Source organism: Sebastes fasciatus, chromosome 6 (assembly GCF_043250625.1).
Source record: "Sebastes fasciatus isolate fSebFas1 chromosome 6, fSebFas1.pri, whole genome shotgun sequence".
NCBI classification, from domain to species: Eukaryota; Metazoa; Chordata; class Actinopteri; order Perciformes; family Sebastidae; genus Sebastes; species Sebastes fasciatus.
The window spans coordinates 35,469,880-35,492,342 of NC_133800.1; the positions used below are offsets into that span (position 1 = coordinate 35,469,880).

The 22,463-nt window shown below is 38.9% G+C and overlaps 2 protein-coding genes across 2 annotated transcripts; both read right to left on the minus strand.

Moving 5' to 3' along the window:
- Positions 1 to 1,900: 1,900 nt before the first annotated feature.
- LOC141770108 (natterin-3-like) lies at positions 1,901 to 10,259 on the minus strand. The gene is made up of 3 exons (XM_074639770.1): positions 10,172 to 10,259; positions 8,786 to 9,160; positions 1,901 to 3,657 (listed from the first exon to the last, which is right to left on the minus strand). The coding sequence occupies exons 1-3, from the start codon at positions 10,257 to 10,259 to the stop codon at positions 2,714 to 2,716; spliced, it is 1,407 nt and encodes a 468-aa protein (XP_074495871.1). The 3' UTR covers positions 1,901 to 2,713.
- Positions 10,260 to 16,504: 6,245 nt separating this feature from the next.
- Positions 16,505 to 17,655, minus strand: LOC141770110 (natterin-3-like; the record flags this gene model as incomplete). Its single annotated transcript, XM_074639771.1, has 1 exon — positions 16,505 to 17,655. A coding segment is annotated over one exon (969 nt), but the record flags the coding sequence as incomplete, so codon positions are not given.
- Between the last annotated feature and the right edge of the window lie 4,808 nt (positions 17,656 to 22,463).

Below are 22,463 nucleotides of genomic sequence, written 5' to 3' on the forward strand. Positions count from 1 at the left end.
AGTAGACCCTCTTCTACATCCATGGTCTGTGGTCTATTGGACCCTCTTCACAACATAATGGATCATTGAAACATTATCACAGTTTGAAAGTAATTAGATGCAGGGAGCAGGGCTGTGACGTTACACTGCAGTATTTAAACTGAAGGTTATTATACCGTGTACATTTGCTTATCTATCTTGAGAAAAAGACATAAGTGAGTGTGCGTAAGGGGTACACCGTGTATAGTAATTTACAAAAAAGTTTATTTTTGTATTTCAAACTTAGTGTAAAGCAGACAGTGTGCTGATGTTTCAGCATACCTGCTCAATAGATCAGTAAGTTTTCATTCAGTGCCACCTACTGGATTTATTTGATATTTCAGCTGCTTCATGAGCATCTGCAGAGATTAGTTAAATGGAGATACATTACTACAAAACTCACTCACTTAACCTGAAGAGCTGTGGCTGACAACTAACTGAGCAACTTTGTAAAATTTTTCTCAAAATATAGAAATAATTCTAAGTTATAAAGCAAATAGAAACCTGTTTTATTCCCTAACACTGTATATTATCATAGGCGTCATACCTTTTTAACACAGCTTCTTTATTTGTAACACTTTTTGATGCCATATGTATTTAGCCCCAAAACTGACAAAAGGCAGGAAAATATTATGAAGTTAGTCAAATTTATTTATTTGATTTTATATTTGATGTGAATTTTTTTGTATTGTCTATCAACTGATTGCAGGTGGAATTAAAAGTACAAAGCATTTCTTTTTACACTCAGTTTTAACAATTTAATTAACATTAAATTATGTTTATTTTATATAAAATCAATCAACTGTAATTTTATTTTTCTGATAACATATTTTTCTGCTATTTCAAATTCAGATGAAGAAATGAAGGGAGTTTTTACTGACGAGCTTCATTCTATGATGTTCAATCCCATTATGCTTCATGCAAACGTCTACTTGCTGCAGCCCGCCATGAACATCGTCACACACCAAACTTTTGATAGCATTCGGATGATCCAGCACTAATACTTCACTCACTATAAGAAAAATCTGCAAAGTTTCATTTGATATATGCAGCAAGTAGGCAGATGGCCAGTTGGGCAACTTAAAATGTGTTATTTACGTTATTTATTGCCTTCCCCTAAAATACTAACATTCATTTCCTAATTATGCAGCAGAACTGGTGACATACCTGTCACATAACTTTCCACTACCCAGACCAGCTCCATAAAAAGGTGCTCTTCTTAATGTTTTTTTTTTGTGGAATAACAATAAAATGATGTCTCATCATCTTAAATTTGTATGTTCACACTTCAACCAGACAATAGAACTGCAAGAGAGACTCAATAACCTGTTACTATCCAACTGTCTCAGCCTGCTCAGGGAGGCAGGAGTTCAGCAAGGCTTAAAAACACCAGCTGCTGATGTATTGCTTATTTCAGGTCTTTCATTTTAGTATGCTACAGAAATGTGTATGCAATAGGTGTTGGGAGACTGGAAGTACTCTTGGAGTTTTTAAAGTCCATCCTGGAGGAGGAACCCTATGTCGGTAGGGAACCTCGCTCGGTTATGAAGGGCAGCTTCAGGACCCTGGCCCCATCACCCCTAATTTGGATGCCAATCTAACACCTAATGTACACCAAAACACACAACTATGTTTAAGCCTTGATATTATAAGTAACATAAAACACACCTCAACCAGTAGAACATCAAACAAACCAAGCTAACCCCGTTTAGCAAGTCAAGACAAAGTAAACAACACAACTTTAACCTTAGCAAGTATTCAGCTTTGCTATTGTAATTCATAACAATTACATTTTAACTGTCAGCCTATCCCAGGGGAAGGGCTCTCTTACCTTACCTTAAGGACACCAAGCAGACACCCTCAGAGATGAGCAAGACAGGACTTTGGTTGGAATGTACAGAATACAATCCAGTTTTATTGGTTTTTAAAGATAATATGAAGATTACTGGTTACATGAATTGAATGATACAAAAAGGAACCAAAACACCCAGTAAAATCTCAAGAGATCCCCAAAAGATTCAAAATGCCCAAAAGAAAAAGTCAAAAATATCCTCAGAGTCAAAAAAAGCCTCCTATAATCTGTTGTCTCCCCTTATTTATACTTTTTTACTCCAGATCCATGTATGGTTAACAACCTAAACATCAACAAACTATTAGATCATAAGACCTTTAGCAAAGGAAACTTTCTTACATATTTTTACCAACCAGTGAATATAAAAGCACACAGGATTACATATTGAAGAATGAAAGAAAATCAACTACTTGTTATCACTATTAAATGAGCACAAAGACATATGGGATTATATATGTGGAATAAAATCATATCTGAGACTAAATCACTCTAAGCTCAATAGAAGAAAAGAAATCATACTGATTCACCAGTTTCACAACAATGTTTCCAAGTATTTCTGTAATTTTCAATTGGTAAGTCAATTAAACTAATTAATTAATTGGTTAAACTCTGAATTAGGGTAGGTTTTGGGGGTGTGTGTCTCTGACATTATAGGTGATACCTCAACAATACATTTGTTGCCTGGTAAACAATTTGTTGAAAAACTGAAGAAATCGATAAATGCTAAATTAAAGCAAAAATAAAACTTATTTTTTTTAGGTTTTCATTACGAGTATCCAACATTCAATATGTCAGGTACTGTAACTCATGGAGCCTCTTCCATTATTCTTTCAGGGACAGGGCCTACAGAGGTTCATAGGGATCGACCACAGCCCGGACTTCTCCCACGGTGACGCCTTTGTAGGTCCCGGTGATGGACGTCCACTTGGTCTCCCCGTTCCTGTAGGTGCGTTTGAGGAGTGCAGTGTAAGGGATGTCTGCCCCGTACTTATGCGCCACCATATTGACATTGCAGTAATTTTTTGGTGGGACTGTGCACTCAACAGCAACAGAGTAGGTGTTTGACTCGGTATGACTGGTCCCCTTCGAGAACTGGAGGGTTGTCTCCACGCTAAACCCAACAGTTGCAGAGGCAATATTTGGGATTCCAGCAGTGATGCTAGTCGTGATGCCTGCTGTTATTGAAAAGCTGGTGTCCCACCTTTGCTCCACTTGGATTGACTTTGAGAGGGTGGCTGTCTGTTTCACTGGCTGGTCGCTGTTGTTGGTGATGGCAGACTTGGTCAAGATCTCTGGAGGATACTTAATGATGTTAAGATCATCAGTTTTATACTTGACATCAGTTATTTGCTCGCTGATTACATCTGAGTTAAAGGTCAGAACCTGGTAGTTCTTGTACCAACGCTCTTTACCTCCCCTGGCATGGAAGAAGGCCTCATTTTTAACATCCACCTTCCCAAGACCATACTCGTTCTTCCCAACATACATTTTATCGGGGGACGTGTAGACTGCATTTGCAGGCACTGAACCGTAGGAGCCATTCTTCCACTTCAAAGACTCAAAGTCATCTTTGTTCACCAGGATCTCAAATTGGGAGACACGATGCTCTTTGTCTCCATAGGCGTAGTGGCAGTAAGAATCCAGGGAAGGGCAGAAGAAGCCGGCCTGACTCTCATATTTGGCAACGTACTCGGTGCGTTTTTCGTATCCATTGTAGATTGAAACTGCTCCGTCGGGGAGAGAGCCGTCAAAGGTCTCCCATTTCAGGTTGGTTTGTTCAAAGGTCACTTTGAGAAAGCACAGATAGGAACAATGTTAAGTATAAACCAACTTACATCAGAAATCAATCAATGTATTCCCAAAACTTTTTTAAAATAGACAAGCTTGGAATGAATGCTTTATAGGGCAAAAGAAAAACTGGCCAATGGAGAGTGAAGAGCAAAACATTTACCTCAAAATTATATTTAAATCACTTATCAAATTGTCATGAATTTTAGAAGTAGCCAAACTGACCAAATACTAAATGCCGAAGAAGTGATTGTCCAACCATAGCTTAGCAACCGTAACTAGGCATGGCGTTCTCTCAAGCTCTGGATTTCTCCACATGTTGAAGCGCTTTGCATACACTGTAAAATGAATATAAAGAGTTTGGAAAAAGTGTAAGGAATGGACTCATCTGAGTGTTTACTGTCACTCTTCTAGTTCCATAAGATTCCTTTTTTCCCTCTGTTTTCATAATCTTTTTGCTCCCTACATTTTTTGTAAAAGCAATTTCTTTTCATCCCATTTTAAGTGACGTTTAAATGAGGACACATGGAAAAGAAACAGCAGCATGGAAATATCATACTGTAACGGCAGCTTCACTTTACCTGGTGTAGCCATCGTCAGTAACACTCAGCTTCAGCTGCAGATGAAACACAGAACAGAAGCATTGTTATTACCTCCGCCAAGGCCAAAGGCCTAGGAAGGAGGTTATGATTTCACCAGAGTGAATGACATGTTTTGGAGGGGTGGGGTGTGGCACAATGAACAATCTATTTGATTTTGGTGGCGATCAGGATCATGATCCGGATTCAGGAATTTTTTTAAGCATTACAATCAGCCAGAACATTAAGACCTCTGGGTATAACACAGTGTAACTGATGACGCGTTGATGACGCTTGACCCCGCCTTCTTCCTTCAGAGAGAGAGACAGAGAGAGAGAGAGCGGGTGGTGGGGTAGGGAGATCAACTGTAGAATCAGTGTTTTTCACATTAAATTATGTGAAATTACAGTTGGGTTCAACCAAAGCACAAAGTGATTGTTGGAAAGAGTAACGACGATGGTTTAGGTGAGTTTGATTTTGTTTCTGTCCAGTTTGAAAGAAGTGTTTTACGATGCTCCGCTACATACAAGCGGAGGTCTGTGCTCTCCGAGAGCCATTCTAGTTTAAAATATCAGATCATCAAATGTTGATGCCACAGGGAGATACATTTGTTTTAATCACTTGATCCAGTATCGCATGTTTATTTATTATTATGGGTTTTATCATGTGTACATGTATTTCTTATAATGTTTTTATTGATGTGGTGTTGCATGTTTGCCCGATTTATTTTTGCATGTGTTTTATATTTCATATCTGGTTTTACTGTGTTTTTAACTGGAATGGACTTGGATCAAGGTGATTAACGGATGAGAAACAGCTGTGACAATTGATTGACACACCCCTGACAGCTCCGGATTGGCGGACAGAGACGTTCTGCCTCTTTTTAAGTTGATTGTGGACAGGTGTGCAGGAGGAAGGAACAAAGGAGGGAACGAAGAAGGAACAAAGGTAGAGAACCAGCAGGAACCAGCAGGAACGAGGAAGCGGAGCTTGAGACGCGAGTTTGGAACCGATGCAGCTTCACCGGTACGGTTTACCGCAGGAACACGGCCGACTGAGTGACAGGGCGGCCAGGACGAGAGAACCAAGCAATCTCTGGTGTGTGTGGGCTGCTACTGTGTGCGCTGGCCACTGAGGTTGACGTTTTCTCTCCGTAGCGCCAACGACGACGAGGGTGCAGCAGAGCTGCAGGGCCGGAGCAGAGGAGCCGACGGCCTCGGGACCCTCCTTGCCCCCCTTGACATCTTAAGACTAAAATACTCCCCTTTCTTGAACTATTTATTGCCCGCTGTGCACTTGGACTTTGCACCTCCATTTTAAGGACATTTTATTGTAGTTTATTCCATTTAGCTCTGTTTTAACTGGTTTTATTTATCTGTTTTATGGTGACAATTTTAGCAGTTTAAATAAATCTTTTAAACTGATTATATCGTATCGGGTCTTTTCTTAACAGTGGAAACACCTTTTAATTGCTGGTATCCAAAATAAGAACCTCACACTTTTGTGACATTGAGCTACTCAGACAGCTAAAAGGCAGTGTTTGTTTTAAAGAACATGAGCACAGAAAAACAAGACTTCGATCATGTGAAAGATGAGCATCTTTAGATTGTCTGCTCATGGAAAATCATTTTTTGCAGTCGGGAAGTTTGGGAATGTATCAGTATAATAATAATAATCATGATATTATAGGTTGATTAGTCAGTGTAGACACAGCAGGTAGGTGAGACACTTTTTTTAAAATTTATATTTTAATGAATGAAGATAAAGTAAAAAAAATTAGTTTAAAGTTTTTGAAAATCTTATCACTACTGATGTGTGCAAGGGAAAGACCCAAACACAGACAAAAGCAGACATGATCAGTTCAGTTAATGTATGGGTAAGTTGCAAAAACTCACAAGGTTCAGAAGTCCAGGGATCAGGCAGAGGGTCAGGCTGGCAGGTAGGTAGGTAGGTAGGTGACCAGGTTCCAAGAAACTGGTGACAGATAGCAGAAAGAGGCTGGTATAAGTACTGTAGAGGCTGATGATGAAATCAGGTAAAACGGGTAGATGGGGGGGGGGGGGGGGGGGAAGCTCAGGTGGGGGGGATTATTATCTTCATTCTTGTTCCTCCAGTTTCCTCCGTTCTCCCTGGTGATGTCATTCTTGTTTCCTGATGGTGGACATTGCATACTCCGTCTCCATGGAGGGGGCTTTATTAAAAAGGTTGAAAGATCCATCCACCTCTCCTCCGGTCCAGATTCATTCCTATCTATATTCTGAAGAGGGGTTTGTTCATTGCCATTCATAGCCTAATTTATCGAACATTTTATTCCTAAAAACATGGCAAAAATGAATTATTTTAATAGCTGTTAACAGTATTTTCTGATTTACGGAGCGATAAAAAGAGATATCCAAACTTCTCTCTGTAAAAACCTTTTACTCTAATATGTCAACAAAAATTTTGAGCCTGGCTTTATCCAATGTTCAGATATCTGTTCTGGAAATTTATGCACATGAGCATATAAACTTGGAAAAAAAAGTTTGTTTGGTCGACTATTTCTCTGTTGTATCAATGCTAATGGTCATTGTGTTTTACATCGTTGGAAAGCCTGTTTATTTACCCTCACAATGATGTTCAACTTGTAAGGATCATGCATTTTTGGGACGAGCAGCACAGCTGATTATGGGGTTAACGCCCAAGAAATATTTGCCAAAATGCTCTGCCAATGGTAAACAGTGTATTCTCCTGTTGGTACTGACTCTTGTTTTGAGTTGTTTGGTGGATTGGATGATTGAACTCATCAGTAACAAGGAACAAACAAGACATATTGGCAATTTAACACTTTATTCATTTAATCCACCGTCAGGAGCCTCAGTAGCGGTGGAAGATCCATACGCAGCCACAACAGCCTGGCACCTCCTCCTCATGCTGGTCACCAACCTGGTCACACATTGCTGTGGGATGGCGTTCCATTCCTCAACCAGGATTCGCTGCAGGTCAGCCAGCGTGGTAATGCATCATTTGCATATTTATATACATAACATTTCAGAAAACTGATCATGTTTGCCACGTGCTCTCTCTGTGGAGTGGGTGTTTGTTTTCCCAAGCCTTGAATCAAGCACCCACTAACAGTTTTAAAAATAAAAGCCCCCACTATGTAATACAAATAATAATTGCCTTTATGTAAGTGTTGGTGTTGTTATCAACTGGGGAAGTTTCATGATGGGATCTATTCGTTAGAAATGGTACCCTCTTCACCTGTAGTGTCTCCCCTTAAGCACAAAACCAAAGACAACCCCCTCATACATTTTACAAACTGATCACACAACCTGTTTATACAGTTAACAAGAAAAGCAGTTGGAGAAAGATATTTTCCTCAGAAGCAATGACAAACAGAAGTCTATTCATTACTGTAAGATTTCGTCTGTATTTGAAACCACCTTGTTGTTTCGTGCCAGCTAAATGACACTGCCCCAGGCTCTTGATTGATTGCCAGTGGACTAGTCTTTATAAAACTCATACTGTGCAATTTAACATTATTCTTTCCCACGGAACTTTATCAGAACTTATGGTGGAGATTCCAAAGTGTCGAGTGATACCAAATTTCGGACTGAACTTGGGGTAATGTATATAAAATTATGCACAAAACATTCAAATGATTTCAATTTGCTGGAATGGTGCAGCCAGGAGCTTCTTCCCCAGTCAATGAATAATGTAATTAAATAGAACATTTCTCAAGAACTTTTCAGAGTGTGCCTGATACTTGCATTTGTTTAATGAATGCTGACAGGCGCTGACAGCAAGTGCATTGTACATTTATTTCATAATGATTTTGCATTATCTAATTAATGTTTATATAAATGTTTAACAGCAGGTGTACTACACAGCTAAAACACAGTCTGTTCATCACTGATGCACTTTCCACTACCCAGACCAGCTCCATAAAAAGGTGCTCTTCTTAATGATTTTTTTTTGAGGAATAACAATAAAATGATGTCTCATCATCTTAAATTTGTATGTTCACACTTCAGCCAGACAATAGAACTGCAAGAGAGACTCAATAACCTGTTACTATCCAACTCTGCAAGTGAAACTTGATTGTGACACCAATTTAGTTTACATGTCAGTTTATTTTATAACTTTTGTAACTATATAACAATGAAATATGAAATGTGTTATTTTCATACTGTTATGGCATACAGCCTAGTATAACAGGTTCCCCCTTCCAGTGTGGATAAAGCACTGGAAAACATCTGTTCTGCAACGCTAAACCCAACAGTTGCAGAGGCAATTTCTGGGATTCCGGCAGTGATGCTAGTCGTGACGCCCGCTGTTATGGAAGAGCTGGTGTCCCACCTTTGCTCCACTTGGATTGTCTTTAAGAGGGTGGTAGTCTCTGTCACTGGCTGGTCGCTATTGTTTTCGACTATAGAATTGGTCAAGATCTCTGGAGGATGCTTAATGATGTTAAGATCATCAGTTTTATACTTGACATCAGAAATGTGATCGCTGATTACATTTGAGCTAAAGGTCAGAATCTGGTAGTCATCGTACCTATACTCTTTACCTCCCCAGGGAAGGTAGAAGGCCTGATTTATAACATGCATCTTCCCAAGACCATACTGGTTCTTCGCAACATACATGTTATCGGGGGAGCTGTAGACTGCATTTGCAGGCACTGAACCGTAGGAGCCATTCTTCCACTTCAAAGACTCAAAGTCATCTTTGTTCACCAGGATCTCAAATGGGGAGCCAAAATGCTCTTTGTCTCGAAAGGCGTAGTGGCAGTAGGAACCCATGTTAGGGTTGTAGAAGCCGGCTGCGATCCGATATCTGGCAACGTAGTCGGTGCGTTGTTCGTATCCATTGTAGATTGAAACGGCTCCGTTGGGAATAGAGCCGTCAAAGGTCTGCCATTCCAGGTTGGTTTGTTCAAGGTTCACTTTGAGAAGGCACAGATAGGAACAATGTTAAGTATAAACCAAATTACATCAGAAATCAATCGATGTATTCACGAAGCTTTTTGAAAATATACAAGCTTGGAATGAATGCTTTATAGGGCAAAACAAAAACTGGCCAATGGAGAGCGAAAAGCAAAACATTTACCTCAAAATTATATTTAAATCACTTATCAAATTGTCATGAATTTTAGAAGTAGCCAAACTGACCAAATACTAAATGCCGAAGAAGTGATTGTCCAACCATAGCTTAGCAACCGTAACTAGGCATGGAGGTCTCTCAAGCTCTGGATTTCTACATATGTTGAAGCGCTGTGCATACACCGTAAAACTAATTTAAAGAGTTTGGAAAAAGTGTTAGGAATGGACTCAACTGTGTGTTCAACTGCTCTAACATAAGCTGCAATGTTTAGCATTAGGGGTGTAACGGTGATACGTTTTTACAATGATGCGTTATTATAATTTTCCATGATTCCGATACGATATTGGCTCATATAGAGCAATACGATATGATACGATTCAATTCAATGACTTGAAATCGACACAATACCTTTTTTGCCAAAAATTCTATCGGTGTGAAATAAATAGCTGCTACTGCACAATGCAGGTCAGGATTCCTCAAAGTTTTTCTTGTAAGGGAATCAGGGATAAATTAATTATGGATATAAACACAACGATTAATGGCAAATACATATAACTCATACAAAAGACAGTGCAATATTTAACAAAAGATGTAATCAAATTCAAGTTAAATGATGTTCTCATTTTCAAAGCAAAAGGTAACAAAAAATAAAATGCAACCAACTTCTCCAGGTCGAATGAACAGTGGTTTAACCTAGCCATCGTGCGCACACACGTTCATGCGCTCACACAATGGCTAACATGGTGCACCTGTAGCGCATTAGAGCATAGGGTGGGATGAAAAAGAAGGCATTATTATAGGGGGGTGCATTAGCGGCTGTGACAATTATGACTTACTGTATCACATTCATTACTTTCTCCCCCTTTAATCACAGGGCTCTCCCCCTCATGACGCACTGACAGTTTGGGAGTCCTGTAGAGAGTTTCTCTCAGAGGAAGCATATTGTTGTCTGGGACTACATACATTATTTTTCAACTTTAGTTTTGACCCTGAACCATTTTGATCACATCATGTTGCTCGGCTCAGCCTCAGGCTATTATAATTAAATTGTGGAGCTCAGACATTTTGTCCAGGATGGAGACACCGGGTGAAAGACTGACATGAACGGCCGGTCCTGAGGGAGTTATGAGAGGAGTGAATTGCCTGTTGATGCGCAGAAGGAACTGTGTATAATTAATCAAAACAACACGTTTGACGTGCTCATAAGCACGGAGGGCTCTGTGGTTCAAAACTGCACAAAATGTAACCAGCGGATCAGACGTGTCTGTGCGTAATTGTTGCCAGACAACATCACTATGTAGTTAAAGACAGCAGCGGTGCGCTGTGCTGGCTCTTATCTCGTGCGCATAAATTAATTAATGAGTGGAACATGATAAACGTCTATGTAAGCATAATATTGTTATTTTGATTGTGGTGAAAACCGGGACAATTAGTTAGTGACTGTTGAAAACCGGGACATGCGACTGTTTGACCGATATTTGTCTGGACTCGTGACACCTAACTTGAAACCGGGACAGTCCCAGACAATCCGAGACATCTGGTCACCGTAGTTTAAGCACCTGCTTCTGTTCTCCTTTTCAATATAAATGGTAGAGCAATAATACTGGTGTCTCAGTAGGTGCGTGGAAAGATTGGTCGTGTTGCCGTTTTATTTATCTGGACTTTGCATATTCTGCAAACAGCGGGTGATTTAGGACATCTCCCTTTAAGCAAAAGTCAAAATGTTTCCACAGACTCGACCTTAAACCCGGCTTGAAAATCTCTCACTTGTCTGGCTCTTTCTCTCTATCAGCCTGCCGCTACACAGGGAGAGTGAACCGGAGTAACATTTAACATTTCTTTACTATCAAAACTGTGAAAAAATACATTCATATTACGTTTGACGTGCTTACTGTATATACAAGGTGTAAATTCTTAGTATCGATGCAATCGATAATTTACTTTGCAGATCGATTATAGGTCGATATACGTCTCAGTTAAGGACAACTTGCTGAGTACCTGTCGATGTAGTTGGATCATAGGAATATAAATCGAAACATTGATGTAGTAGATGAATCGTTACACCCCTAGTTAGCATGTCAAGATAACTAGTAACAGTGTTACTTAGGAGCATATCACATAGCTAACTATTAGTTTGTGGAGTTACAGGTAACATAAAAAGAAGAGGTCCCATTCACGACCATATCCACGGTGTAGTATTTTCTCTACTGTGTGTGGATTTTAAAAAGTATAAGAGGTAAAAGTTGAATGTAAGCACTGATGTCCTTAAAGAGATGAATATTTTGATAGTTGAACTGTTTCTGTAGCTGAAAGTATGCAGGAGTAGTTAGAGTCCAAAAAACGTACGGAAGAAATACAAGAAGAAGCAGAATAATAAAGATTTGGATAACATACTGTGAATGCTGTATTACAGTACTCACACAATAAGTCTTGTTAAACTTAATCAAAATAATATCAAGTATTTTTTTAATGCTTGTGTTTTATTTTTCACTGGAACTTCTTCAATTCCAATCTTTACTTTTTCAGTTCAAGTTCTGTTTTAAATGCCAACATTTACTGTCACTCTTCTAGTTCCATAGGATTTTTTGCTTGTTATAGTTTTTTGTAAAAAGCAATTTCTATTCATCCCATTTTAAATGACGAAAAGAAACAGCAGCATGGAAATATCATACTGTGACGGCAGCTTCACTTTACCTGATCTAGCCATCGTCAGCAACACTCAGCTTCAGCTGCAGATGAAACACACAACAGAAGCATTGTTATTTAAAATATCAGATCATCAAATGTGAACTACAGAGACAGCTAAAAGGCAGAGATTGTTTTAAAGAACATGAGCACAGAAAAACAAGACTTTGATCATGTGAAAGATGAGCATCTTTAGATTGTCTGCTCATGGAAAATCATTTTTTGCAGTTAGGAAGTTTGGGAATGTATCAGTATAATAATAATAATAATAATAATAATCATGATATTATAGGTTGATAAGTCAGTGTACACACAGCAGGCAGGTTGGACACTTTTTAAAAATATATATTTTAATCAAAAACATAGCATGAATGAACACATGAAGAAAAGAAAGGGAGGTGCAAAAAGGCATGGAAAGCCAAGACACCAGTTGAAATCTATCAGTAATTAGAAAGCAATCCGGCCCTTTGTCAGTGCAAATTAATATCAGCTGGTTCAGTCCCAACTGATGGCCTATAAAAAGGTGTCTTATTACCAAGGTGTCTCACAAGAAACATCTCATGATGGGTAAAAGAGAAAGAGCTCTCTCAAGACCTTCGCAACCTTATTGTTGCAAAACATACTGATGACATTGGTTACAGACGCATTTCTAAACTTCTGAATGTTCCAGTAAGCACTGTTGGGGCCATAATCCGGATGTGGAAAGAACATCATTTCACCATAAACTGGCCACAACCAGGTGCTCGCGCAAGATTTCTGACAGAGGAGTGAAAATAATTATCAGAAGAGTTGTCCAAGAGCCAAGGACCACTTTTAGGGTGATGTGCAGTGCCATTTGTCCTCCAAACATGGTGTGTATTATGGCATCCAAAGAGTTACATTTTGCTCTCATCTGACCAGACTATATTCTTCCAGTATTTCACAGGCTTGTCCAAATGTTGTGCAACAAACTTTAAAGAAGCTTCAACATGCTTTTTCTTCAGCAATGGAGTCTTGCATGGTGAGCGTGCATACAGGCCATGGCGGTTGAGTGCATTACTTATTGATTTCTTTGAAACAATTGTACCTGCTAATTCCAGGTCTTTCTGAATCTCTCCACAAGTGGTCCTTGGCACTTGGACAACTCTTCTGATAATTATTTTCACTCCTCTGTCAGAAATCTTGTGAGGAGCACCTGGTTGTGGCCAGTTTATGGTGAAATGATGTTCTTTCCACATCCGGATTATGGCCCCAACAGTGCTTACTGGAACATTCAGAAGTTTAGAAATGCGTCTGTAACCAATGTCATCAGTATGTTTTGCAACAATAAGGTTGCGAAGGTCTTGAGAGAGCTCTTTCTCTTTTACCCATCATGAGATGTTTCTTGTGAGACACCTTGGTAATAAGACACCTTTTTATAGGCCATCAGTTGGGACTGAACCAGCTGATATTAATTTGCACTGACAAAGGGCCGGATTGCTTTCTAATTACTGATAGATTTCAACTGGTGTCTTGGCTTTCCATGCCTTTTTGCACCTCCCTTTCTTCATGTGTTCAATACTTTTTCCCTGTGTCATTTCACATTATTACACATCACTTAATTTCTGAACTTATTTGTTTTGGTTTCTTTGTATGTATAGATCACTTGGGTTGTTACCAACATCTGGTGAAAATTTCATGTCAATAGCACCTTTGGAAATATATTTACTGAGAAAAATGATGACGTGTTCAACACTTATTTTACCCGCTGTATAATATAGTTCGGATTAGCGCTCTGAATTTATGTTCAATTTTGGAAAGGAAAAACTGTCATGGCCATTTTCAAAGGGGTCCCTTGATCTCTGACCTCCAGATATGTGAATGTACATGGGTTCTATGGGTACCCACGAGTCTCCCCTTTACAGACATGCTCACTTTATGATAATCAAATGCAGTTTGGGCCAAGACATAAGTGAGTGTGCGTAAGGGGTACACCGTGTGTAGTAATTTACAAAAAGTTTATTTTTGTATTTCAAACTTAGTGTAAAGCAGACAGTGTGCTGATGTTTCAGCATACCTGCTCAATAGATCAGTAAGTTTTCATTCAGTGCCATCTACTGGATTTATTTGATATTTCAGCTGCTTCATGAGCATCTGCAGAGATTAGTTAAATGGAGATACATTACTACAAAACTCACTCACTTAACCTGAAGAGCTGTGGCTGACAACTAACTGAGTAACTTTGTCCAATTTTTCTAAAAATATAGAAATAATTCTAAGTTATAAAGCAAATAGAAACCTGTTTTATTCCCTAACACTGTATATTATCATAGGCGTCATACCTTTTTAACACAGCTTCTTTATTTGTAACACTTTTTGATGCCATATGTATTTAGCCCCAAAACTGACAAAAGGCAGAAAAATATTATGAAATTAGTTAAATTTATTTATTTTATTTTATATTTGATGAGATTTTTTTGTATTGTCTATCAACTGATTGCAGGTAGAATTAAAAGTACAAAGCATTTCTTTTTACACTCAGTTTTTAATAATTTAATTAACATTAGATTAATATTATTTTATATAAAATCAATCAACTGTAATTTTAATTTTCTGATAACATATTTTTCTGCTATTTCAAATTCAGATGAAGACATGAAGGGAGTTTTTACTGACGAGCTTCATTCTATGATGTTCAATCCCATTATGCTTCATGCAAACGTCTACTTGCTGCAGCCCGCCATGAACATTTGGATCCTTGCACACCAAACTTTTGATAGCATTCGGATGATCCAGCACTAATACTTCACTCACTATAAGAAAAATCTGCAAAGTTTCATTTGATATATGCAGCAAGTAGGCAGATGGCCAGTTGGGCAACTTAAAATGTGTTATTTACATTATTATTGCCTTCCCCTAAAATACTAACATTCATTTCCTAATTATGCAGCAGAACTGGTTACATACCTGTTACATAACTTTCCACTACCCAGACCAGCTCCATAAAAAGGTGCTCTTCTTAATGTTTTTTTTTTTGTGGAATAACAATAAAATGATGTCTCATCATCTTAAATTTGTATGTTCACACTTCAACCAGACAATAGAACTGCAAGAGAGACTCAATAACCTGTTACTATCCAACTCTGCAAGTGAAACTTGACTGTGACACAGATTTAGTTTACATGTCAGTTTATTTTATAACTTTTGTAACTATATAACAATGAAATATGAAATGTGTTATTTTCATACTGTTATGGCATACAGCCTAGTATAACAGGTTCCCCCTTCCAGTGTGGATAAAGCACTGGAAAACGGCTGTTCTGCAACCTCTGACCTAGGTTTCGAATGGACCTCCAAAAATCTACAAGTAGACCGTGTCAGCCTGCTCAGGGAGGCAGGAGTTCAGCAAGGCTTAAAAACACCAGCTGCTGATGTATTGCTAATTTCAGGTCTACATTTTGGTATGCTACAGAAATGTGTATGCAATAGGTGTTGGGAGACTGGAAGTACTCTTGGAGTTTTTAAGGTCCATCCTGGAGGAGGAACCCTATGTCGGTTGGGAGCCTCGCTCGGTTATGAAGGGCAGCTTCAGGACCCTGGCCCCATCACCCCTAATTTGGATGCCAATCTAACACGTAATGTACACCAAAACACACAACTATGTTTAAGCCTTGATAACATAAGCAACATAAAACACAATTCAACCAGTAGAACATCAAACAATCCAAGCTAACCCCATTTAGCAAGTCAAGACAAAGTAAACAACACAACTTTAACCTTAGCAAGTATTCAGCTTTGCTATTGTAATTCATAACAATTACATTTTAACTGTCAGCCTATCCCAGGGGAAGGGCTCTCTTACCTTACCTTAAGGACACCAAGCAGACACCCTCAGAGATGAGCAAGACAGGACTTTGGTTGGAATGTACAGAATACAATCCAGTTTTATTGGTTTTTAAAGATAATATGAAGATTAAAGGTTACATGAATTGAATGATACAAAAAGGAACCAAAACACCCAGTAAGATCTCAAAAGCTTCAAAATGCCCGAAAGAAAAAGTCAAAAATCTCCTCAGAGTCAAAAAAAGCCCCCTATAATCTGTTGTCTCCCCTTATTTATACTTTTTTACTCCAGATCCATGAATGGTTAACAACCTAAACATCAACAAACTATTAGACACGTAACACCTTTAAGAAAAAAGCCTTTCTTACATATTTTTACCAACCAGTGAATATAAAAGCACACAGGATTACATATTGAAGAATGAAAGAAAATCAACTACTTGTTATCACTATTAAATGAGCACAAAGACATATGGGATTATATATGTGGAATAAAATCTTATCTGAGACTAAATCACTCTAAGCTCAATAGAAGAAAAGAAATCATACCGATTCACCAGTTTCACAACAATGTTTCCAAGTATTTCTGTAATTCTCAATTGGTTAGTCAATTAAAGTCAATTAATTAATTAATTGGTTAAACTCTGAATTAGGGTAGGTTTTGGGGCGGGGGGGTGTCTTGGACATTATAGGTGATACCTCAACAATACATTTGTTGCCTGGTAAACAATTTGTTGAAAAACTGAAGAAATAGTTAAATGCCAAATTAAAGCAAAAATAAAACTTATTTTTTTTTAGGTTTTCATTACGGGTATCCAACATTCAATATGTCAGGTACTGTAACTCATGGAGCCTCTTCCATTATTCTTTCAGGGACAGGACCTACAGAGATTGACAGGGCTCCACCACAGCCAAGACTTCTCCCACTTGGACGCCTTTGTAGGTCCCGGTGATGGACGTCCACTTGGTCTCCCCGTTCCTGTAGGTGCGTTTGAGGCGTGCAGTGTAAGGGATGTCTGCCCCGTACTTATGCGCCACCATATTGACTTTGCAGGAGTGGTGTGGTGGGACTTTGCACTCAACAGCAACAGAGTGGGTGGTTGACTTTTTATGAGTGGTCCCCTTCGAGAACTGGAGGGTTGTCTCCACGCTATACCCAACAGTTGCAGAGGCAATATCTGGGATTCCGGTAGTGATGCTAGTCGTGACGCCCGCTGTTATGGAAAAGCTGGTGTCCCACCTTTGCTCTTCTTCTGTTGCCTCTGAGAGGGTGGCTGTCTGTATCACTGGATGGTCGCTTTTGTTGATGACTGTAGAATTTTTCAAGTTCTCTGGAGGATACTTAATGATATTAAGATTATCAGTTTTATACTTGACATCAGAAATGTGCTCGCTGATTATATTTGAGTTAAAGGTCAGAACCTGGTAGTTCTTGTACCAATACTCTTTACCTCCCCAGGGATAGAAGAAGGCCTCATTTTTAACATGCACCTTCCCAAGACCATACTCGTTCTTCCCAACATACATGTCATTGGGAAAGGTGTATACTACATTTGCAGGCACTGAACCGTAGGAGCCATTCTTCCACTTCAAAGACTCAAAGTCGTCTTTGTTCACCAGGATCTGAAATTGGGAGACAAGATGCTCTTTGTCTCCATAGGCGTAGTGGCAGTAAGAATCCAGGGAAGGGCAGAAGAAGCCGGCCTCAATCCCATGTTTGGCAACGTAGTCGGTGCGTTGTTCGTATCCGTTGTAGATTGAAACGGCTCCGTCGGGAATAGAGCCGTTAAAGGTCTCCCATTTCAGGTTGGTTTCTTCAAGGGTCACTTTGAGAAAGCACAGATAGGAACAATGTTAAGTATAAACCAAATGACATCACTAATGAATCGATGTATTCCCAAAGCTTTTTGAAAATAGACAAGCTTGGAATGAATGCTTTATAGGGCAAAACAAAAACTGGCCAATGGAGAGTGAAGAGCAAAACATTTATCTCAAAATTATTTTTAAATCACTTATCAAATTGTCATGAATTTTAGAAGAAGCCAAACTGACCATAGCTTAACCCCTCGCCCAAACAGTGATTGTCCAATCATAGCTTAGCAACCGTAACTAGGCATGGAGGTCTGTCAAGCTCTGGATTTCTACATATGTTGAAGCGCTGTGCATACACCGTAAAACTCATTTAAAGAGTTCGGAAAAAGTGTTAGGAATGGACTCAACTGTGTGTTCAACTGCTCTAACATAAGCTGCAATGTTTAGCATTAGGGGTGTAACGGTGATATGTTTTTACAATGATGCGTTATTATAATTTTCCATGATTCCGATACGATATTGGCTCATATAGAGCAATACGATATGATACGATTCAATTCAATGACTTGAAATCGACACAATACCTTTTTTGCCAAAAATTCTATCAGTGTGAAATAAATAGCTGATACTGCACAATGCAGGTCAGGATTCCTCAAAGTTTTTCTTGTAAGGGAATCAGGGATAAATTAATTATGGATATAAACACAACGATTAATGGCAAATACATATAACTCATACAAAAGACAGTGCAATATTTAACAAAAGATGTAATCAAATTCAAGTTAAATGATGTTCTCATTTTCAAAGCAAAAGGTAACAAAAAATAAAATGCAACCAACTTCTCCAGGTCGAATGAACAGTGGTTTAACCTAGCCATCGTGCGCACACACGTTCATGCGCTCACACAATGGCTAACATGGTGCACCTGTAGTGCATTAGAGCATAGGGTGGGATGAAAAAGAAGGCATTATTATAGGGGGGTGCATTAGCGGCTGTGACAATTATGACTTACTGTATCACATTCATTACTTTCTCCCCCTTTAATCACAGGGCTCTCCCCCTCATGACGCACTGACAGTTTGGGAGTCCTGTAGAGAGTTTCTCTCAGAGGAAGCATATTGTTGTCTGGGACTACATACATTATTTTTCAACTTTAGTTTTGACCCTGAACCATTTTGATCACATCATGTTGCTCGGCTCAGCCTCAGGCTATTATAATTAAATTGTGGAGCTCAGACATTTTGTCCAGGATGGAGACACCGGGTGAAAGACTGACATGAACGGCCGGTCCTGAGGGAGTTATGAGAGGAGTGAATTGCCTGTTGATGCGCAGAAGGAACTGTGTATAATTAATCAAAACAACACGTTTGACGTGCTCATAAGCACGGAGGGCTCTGTGGTTCAAAACTGCACAAAATGTAACCAGCGGATCAGACGTGTCTGTGCGTAATTGTTGCCAGACAACATCACTATATAGTTAAAGACAGCAGCGGTGCGCTGTGCTGGCTCTTATCTCGTGCGCATAAATTAATTAATGAGTGGAACATGATAAACGTCTATGTAAGCATAATATTGTTATTTTGATTGTGGTGAAAACCGGGACAATTAGTTAGTGACTGTTGAAAACCGGGACATGCGACTGTTTGACCGATATTTGTCTGGACTCGTGACACCTAACTTGAAACCGGGACAGTCCCAGACAAACCGAGACGTCTGGTCACCGTAGTTTAAGCACCTGCTTCTGTTCTCCTTTTCAATATAAATGGTAGAGCAATAATACTGGTGTCTCAGTAGGTGCGTGGAAAGATTGGTCGTGTTGCCGTTTTATTTATCTGGACTTTGCATATTCTGCAAACAGCGGGTGATTTAGGACATCTCCCTTTAAGCAAAAGTCAAAATGTTTCCACAGACTCGACCTTAAACCCGGCTTGAAAATCTCTCACTTGTCTGGCTCTTTCTCTCTATCAGCCTGCCGCTACACAGGGAGAGTGAACCGGAGTAACATTTAACATTTCTTTACTATCAAAACTGTGAAAAAATACATTCATATTACGTTTGACGTGCTTACTGTATATACAAGGTGTAAATTCTTAGTATCGATGCAATCGATAATTTACTTTGCAGATCGATTATAGGTCGATATACGTCTCAGTTAAGGACAACTTGTTGAGTACCTGTCGATGTAGTTGGATCATAGGAATATAAATCGAAACATTGATGTAGTAGATGAATCGTTACACCCCTAGTTAGCATGTCAAGATAACTAGTAACAGTGTTACTTAGGAGCATATCACATAGCTAACTATTAGTTTGTGGAGTTACAGGTAACATAAAAAGAAGAGGTCCCATTCACGACCATATCCACGGTGTAGTATTTTCTCTACTGTGTGTGGATTTTAAAAAGTATAAGAGGTAAAAGTTGAATGTAAGCACTGATGTCCTTAAAGAGATGAATATTTTGATAGTTGAACTGTTTCTGTAGCTGAAAGTATGCAGGAGTAGTTAGAGTCCAAAAAACGTACGGAAGAAATACAAGAAGAAGCAGAATAATAAAGATTTGGATAACATACTGTGAATGCTGTATTACAGTACTCACACAATAAGTCTTGTTAAACTTAATCAAAATAATATCAAGTATTTTTTTAATGCTTGTGTTTTATTTTTCACTGGAACTTCTTCAATTCCAATCTTTACTTTTTCAGTTCAAGTTCTGTTTTAAATGCCAACATTTACTGTCACTCTTCTAGTTCCATAGGATTTTTTGCTTGTTATAGTTTTTTGTAAAAAGCAATTTCTATTCATCCCATTTTAAATGACGAAAAGAAACAGCAGCATGGAAATATCATACGGTGACGGCAGCTTCACTTTACCTGATCTAGCCATCGTCAGCAACACTCAGCTTCAGCTGCAGATGAAACACACAACAGAAGCATTGTTATTTAAAATATCAGATCATCAAATGTGAACTACAGAGACAGCTAAAAGGCAGAGTTTGTTTTAAAGAACATGAGCACAGAAAAACAAGACTTTGATCATGTGAAAGATGAGCATCTTTAGATTGTCTGCTCATGGAAAATCATTTTTTGCAGTTAGGAAGTTTGGGAATGTATCAGTATAATAATAATAATAATAATAATAATCATGATATTATAGGTTGATAAGTCAGTGTACACACAGCAGGCAGGTTGGACACTTTTTAAAAATATATATTTTAATCAAAAACATAGCATGAATGAACACATGAAGAAAAGAAAGGGAGGTGCAAAAAGGCATGGAAAGCCAAGACACCAGTTGAAATCTATCAGTAATTAGAAAGCAATCCGGCCCTTTGTCAGTGCAAATTAATATCAGCTGGTTCAGTCCCAACTGATGGCCTATAAAAAGGTGTCTTATTACCAAGGTGTCTCACAAGAAACATCTCATGATGGGTAAAAGAGAAAGAGCTCTCTCAAGACCTTCGCAACCTTATTGTTGCAAAACATACTGATGACATTGGTTACAGACGCATTTCTAAACTTCTGAATGTTCCAGTAAACACTGTTGGGGCCATAATCCGGATGTGGAAAGAACATCATTTCACCATAAACTGGCCACAACCAGGTGCTCGCGCAAGATTTCTGACAGAGGAGTGAAAATAATTATCAGAAGAGTTGTCCAAGAGCCAAGGACCACTTTTAGGGTGATGTGCAGTGCCATTTGTCCTCCAAACATGGTGTGTATTATGGCATCCAAAGAGTTACATTTTGCTCTCATCTGACCAGGCTATATTCTTCCAGTATTTCACAGGCTTGTCCAAATGTTGTGCAACAAACTTTAAAGAAGCTTCAACATGCTTTTTCTTCAGCAATGGAGTCTTGCATGGTGAGCGTGCATACAGGCCATGGCGGTTGAGTGCATTACTTATTGATTTCTTTGAAACAATTGTACCTGCTAATTCCAGGTCTTTCTGAATCTCTCCACAAGTGGTCCTTGGCACTTGGACAACTCTTCTGATAATTATTTTCACTCCTCTGTCAGAAATCTTGTGAGGAGCACCTGGTTGTGGCCAGTTTATGGTGAAATGATGTTCTTTCCACATCCGGATTATGGCCCCAACAGTGCTTACTGGAACATTCAGAAGTTTAGAAATGCGTCCGTAACCAATGTCATCAGTATGTTTTGCAACAATAAGGTTGCGAAGGTCTTGAGAGAGCTCTTTCTCTTTTACCCATCATGAGATGTTTCTTGTGAGACACCTTGGTAATAAGACACCTTTTTATAGGCCATCAGTTGGGACTGAACCAGCTGATATTAATTTGCACGGACAAAGGGCCGGATTGCTTTCTAATTACTGATAGATTTCAACTGGTGTCTTGGCTTTCCATGCCTTTTTGCACCTCCCTTTCTTCATGTGTTCAATACTTTTTCCCTGTGTCATTTCACATTATTACACATCACTTAATTTCTGAACTTATTTGTTTTGGTTTCTTTGTATGTATAGATCACTTGGGTTGTTACCAACATCTGGTGAAAATTTCATGTCAATAGCACCTTTGGAAATATATTTACTGAGAAAAATGATGACGTGTTCAACACTTATTTTACCCGCTGTATAATATAGTTCGGATTAGCGCTCTGAATTTATGTTCAATTTTGGAAAGGAAAAACTGTCATGGCCATTTTCAAAGGGGTCCCTTGATCTCTGACCTCCAGATATGTGAATGTACATGGGTTCTATGGGTACCCACGAGTCTCCCCTTTACAGACATGCTCACTTTATGATAATCAAATGCAGTTTGGGCCAAGACATAAGTGAGTGTGCGTAAGGGGTACACCGTGTGTAGTAATTTACAAAAAGTTTATTTTTG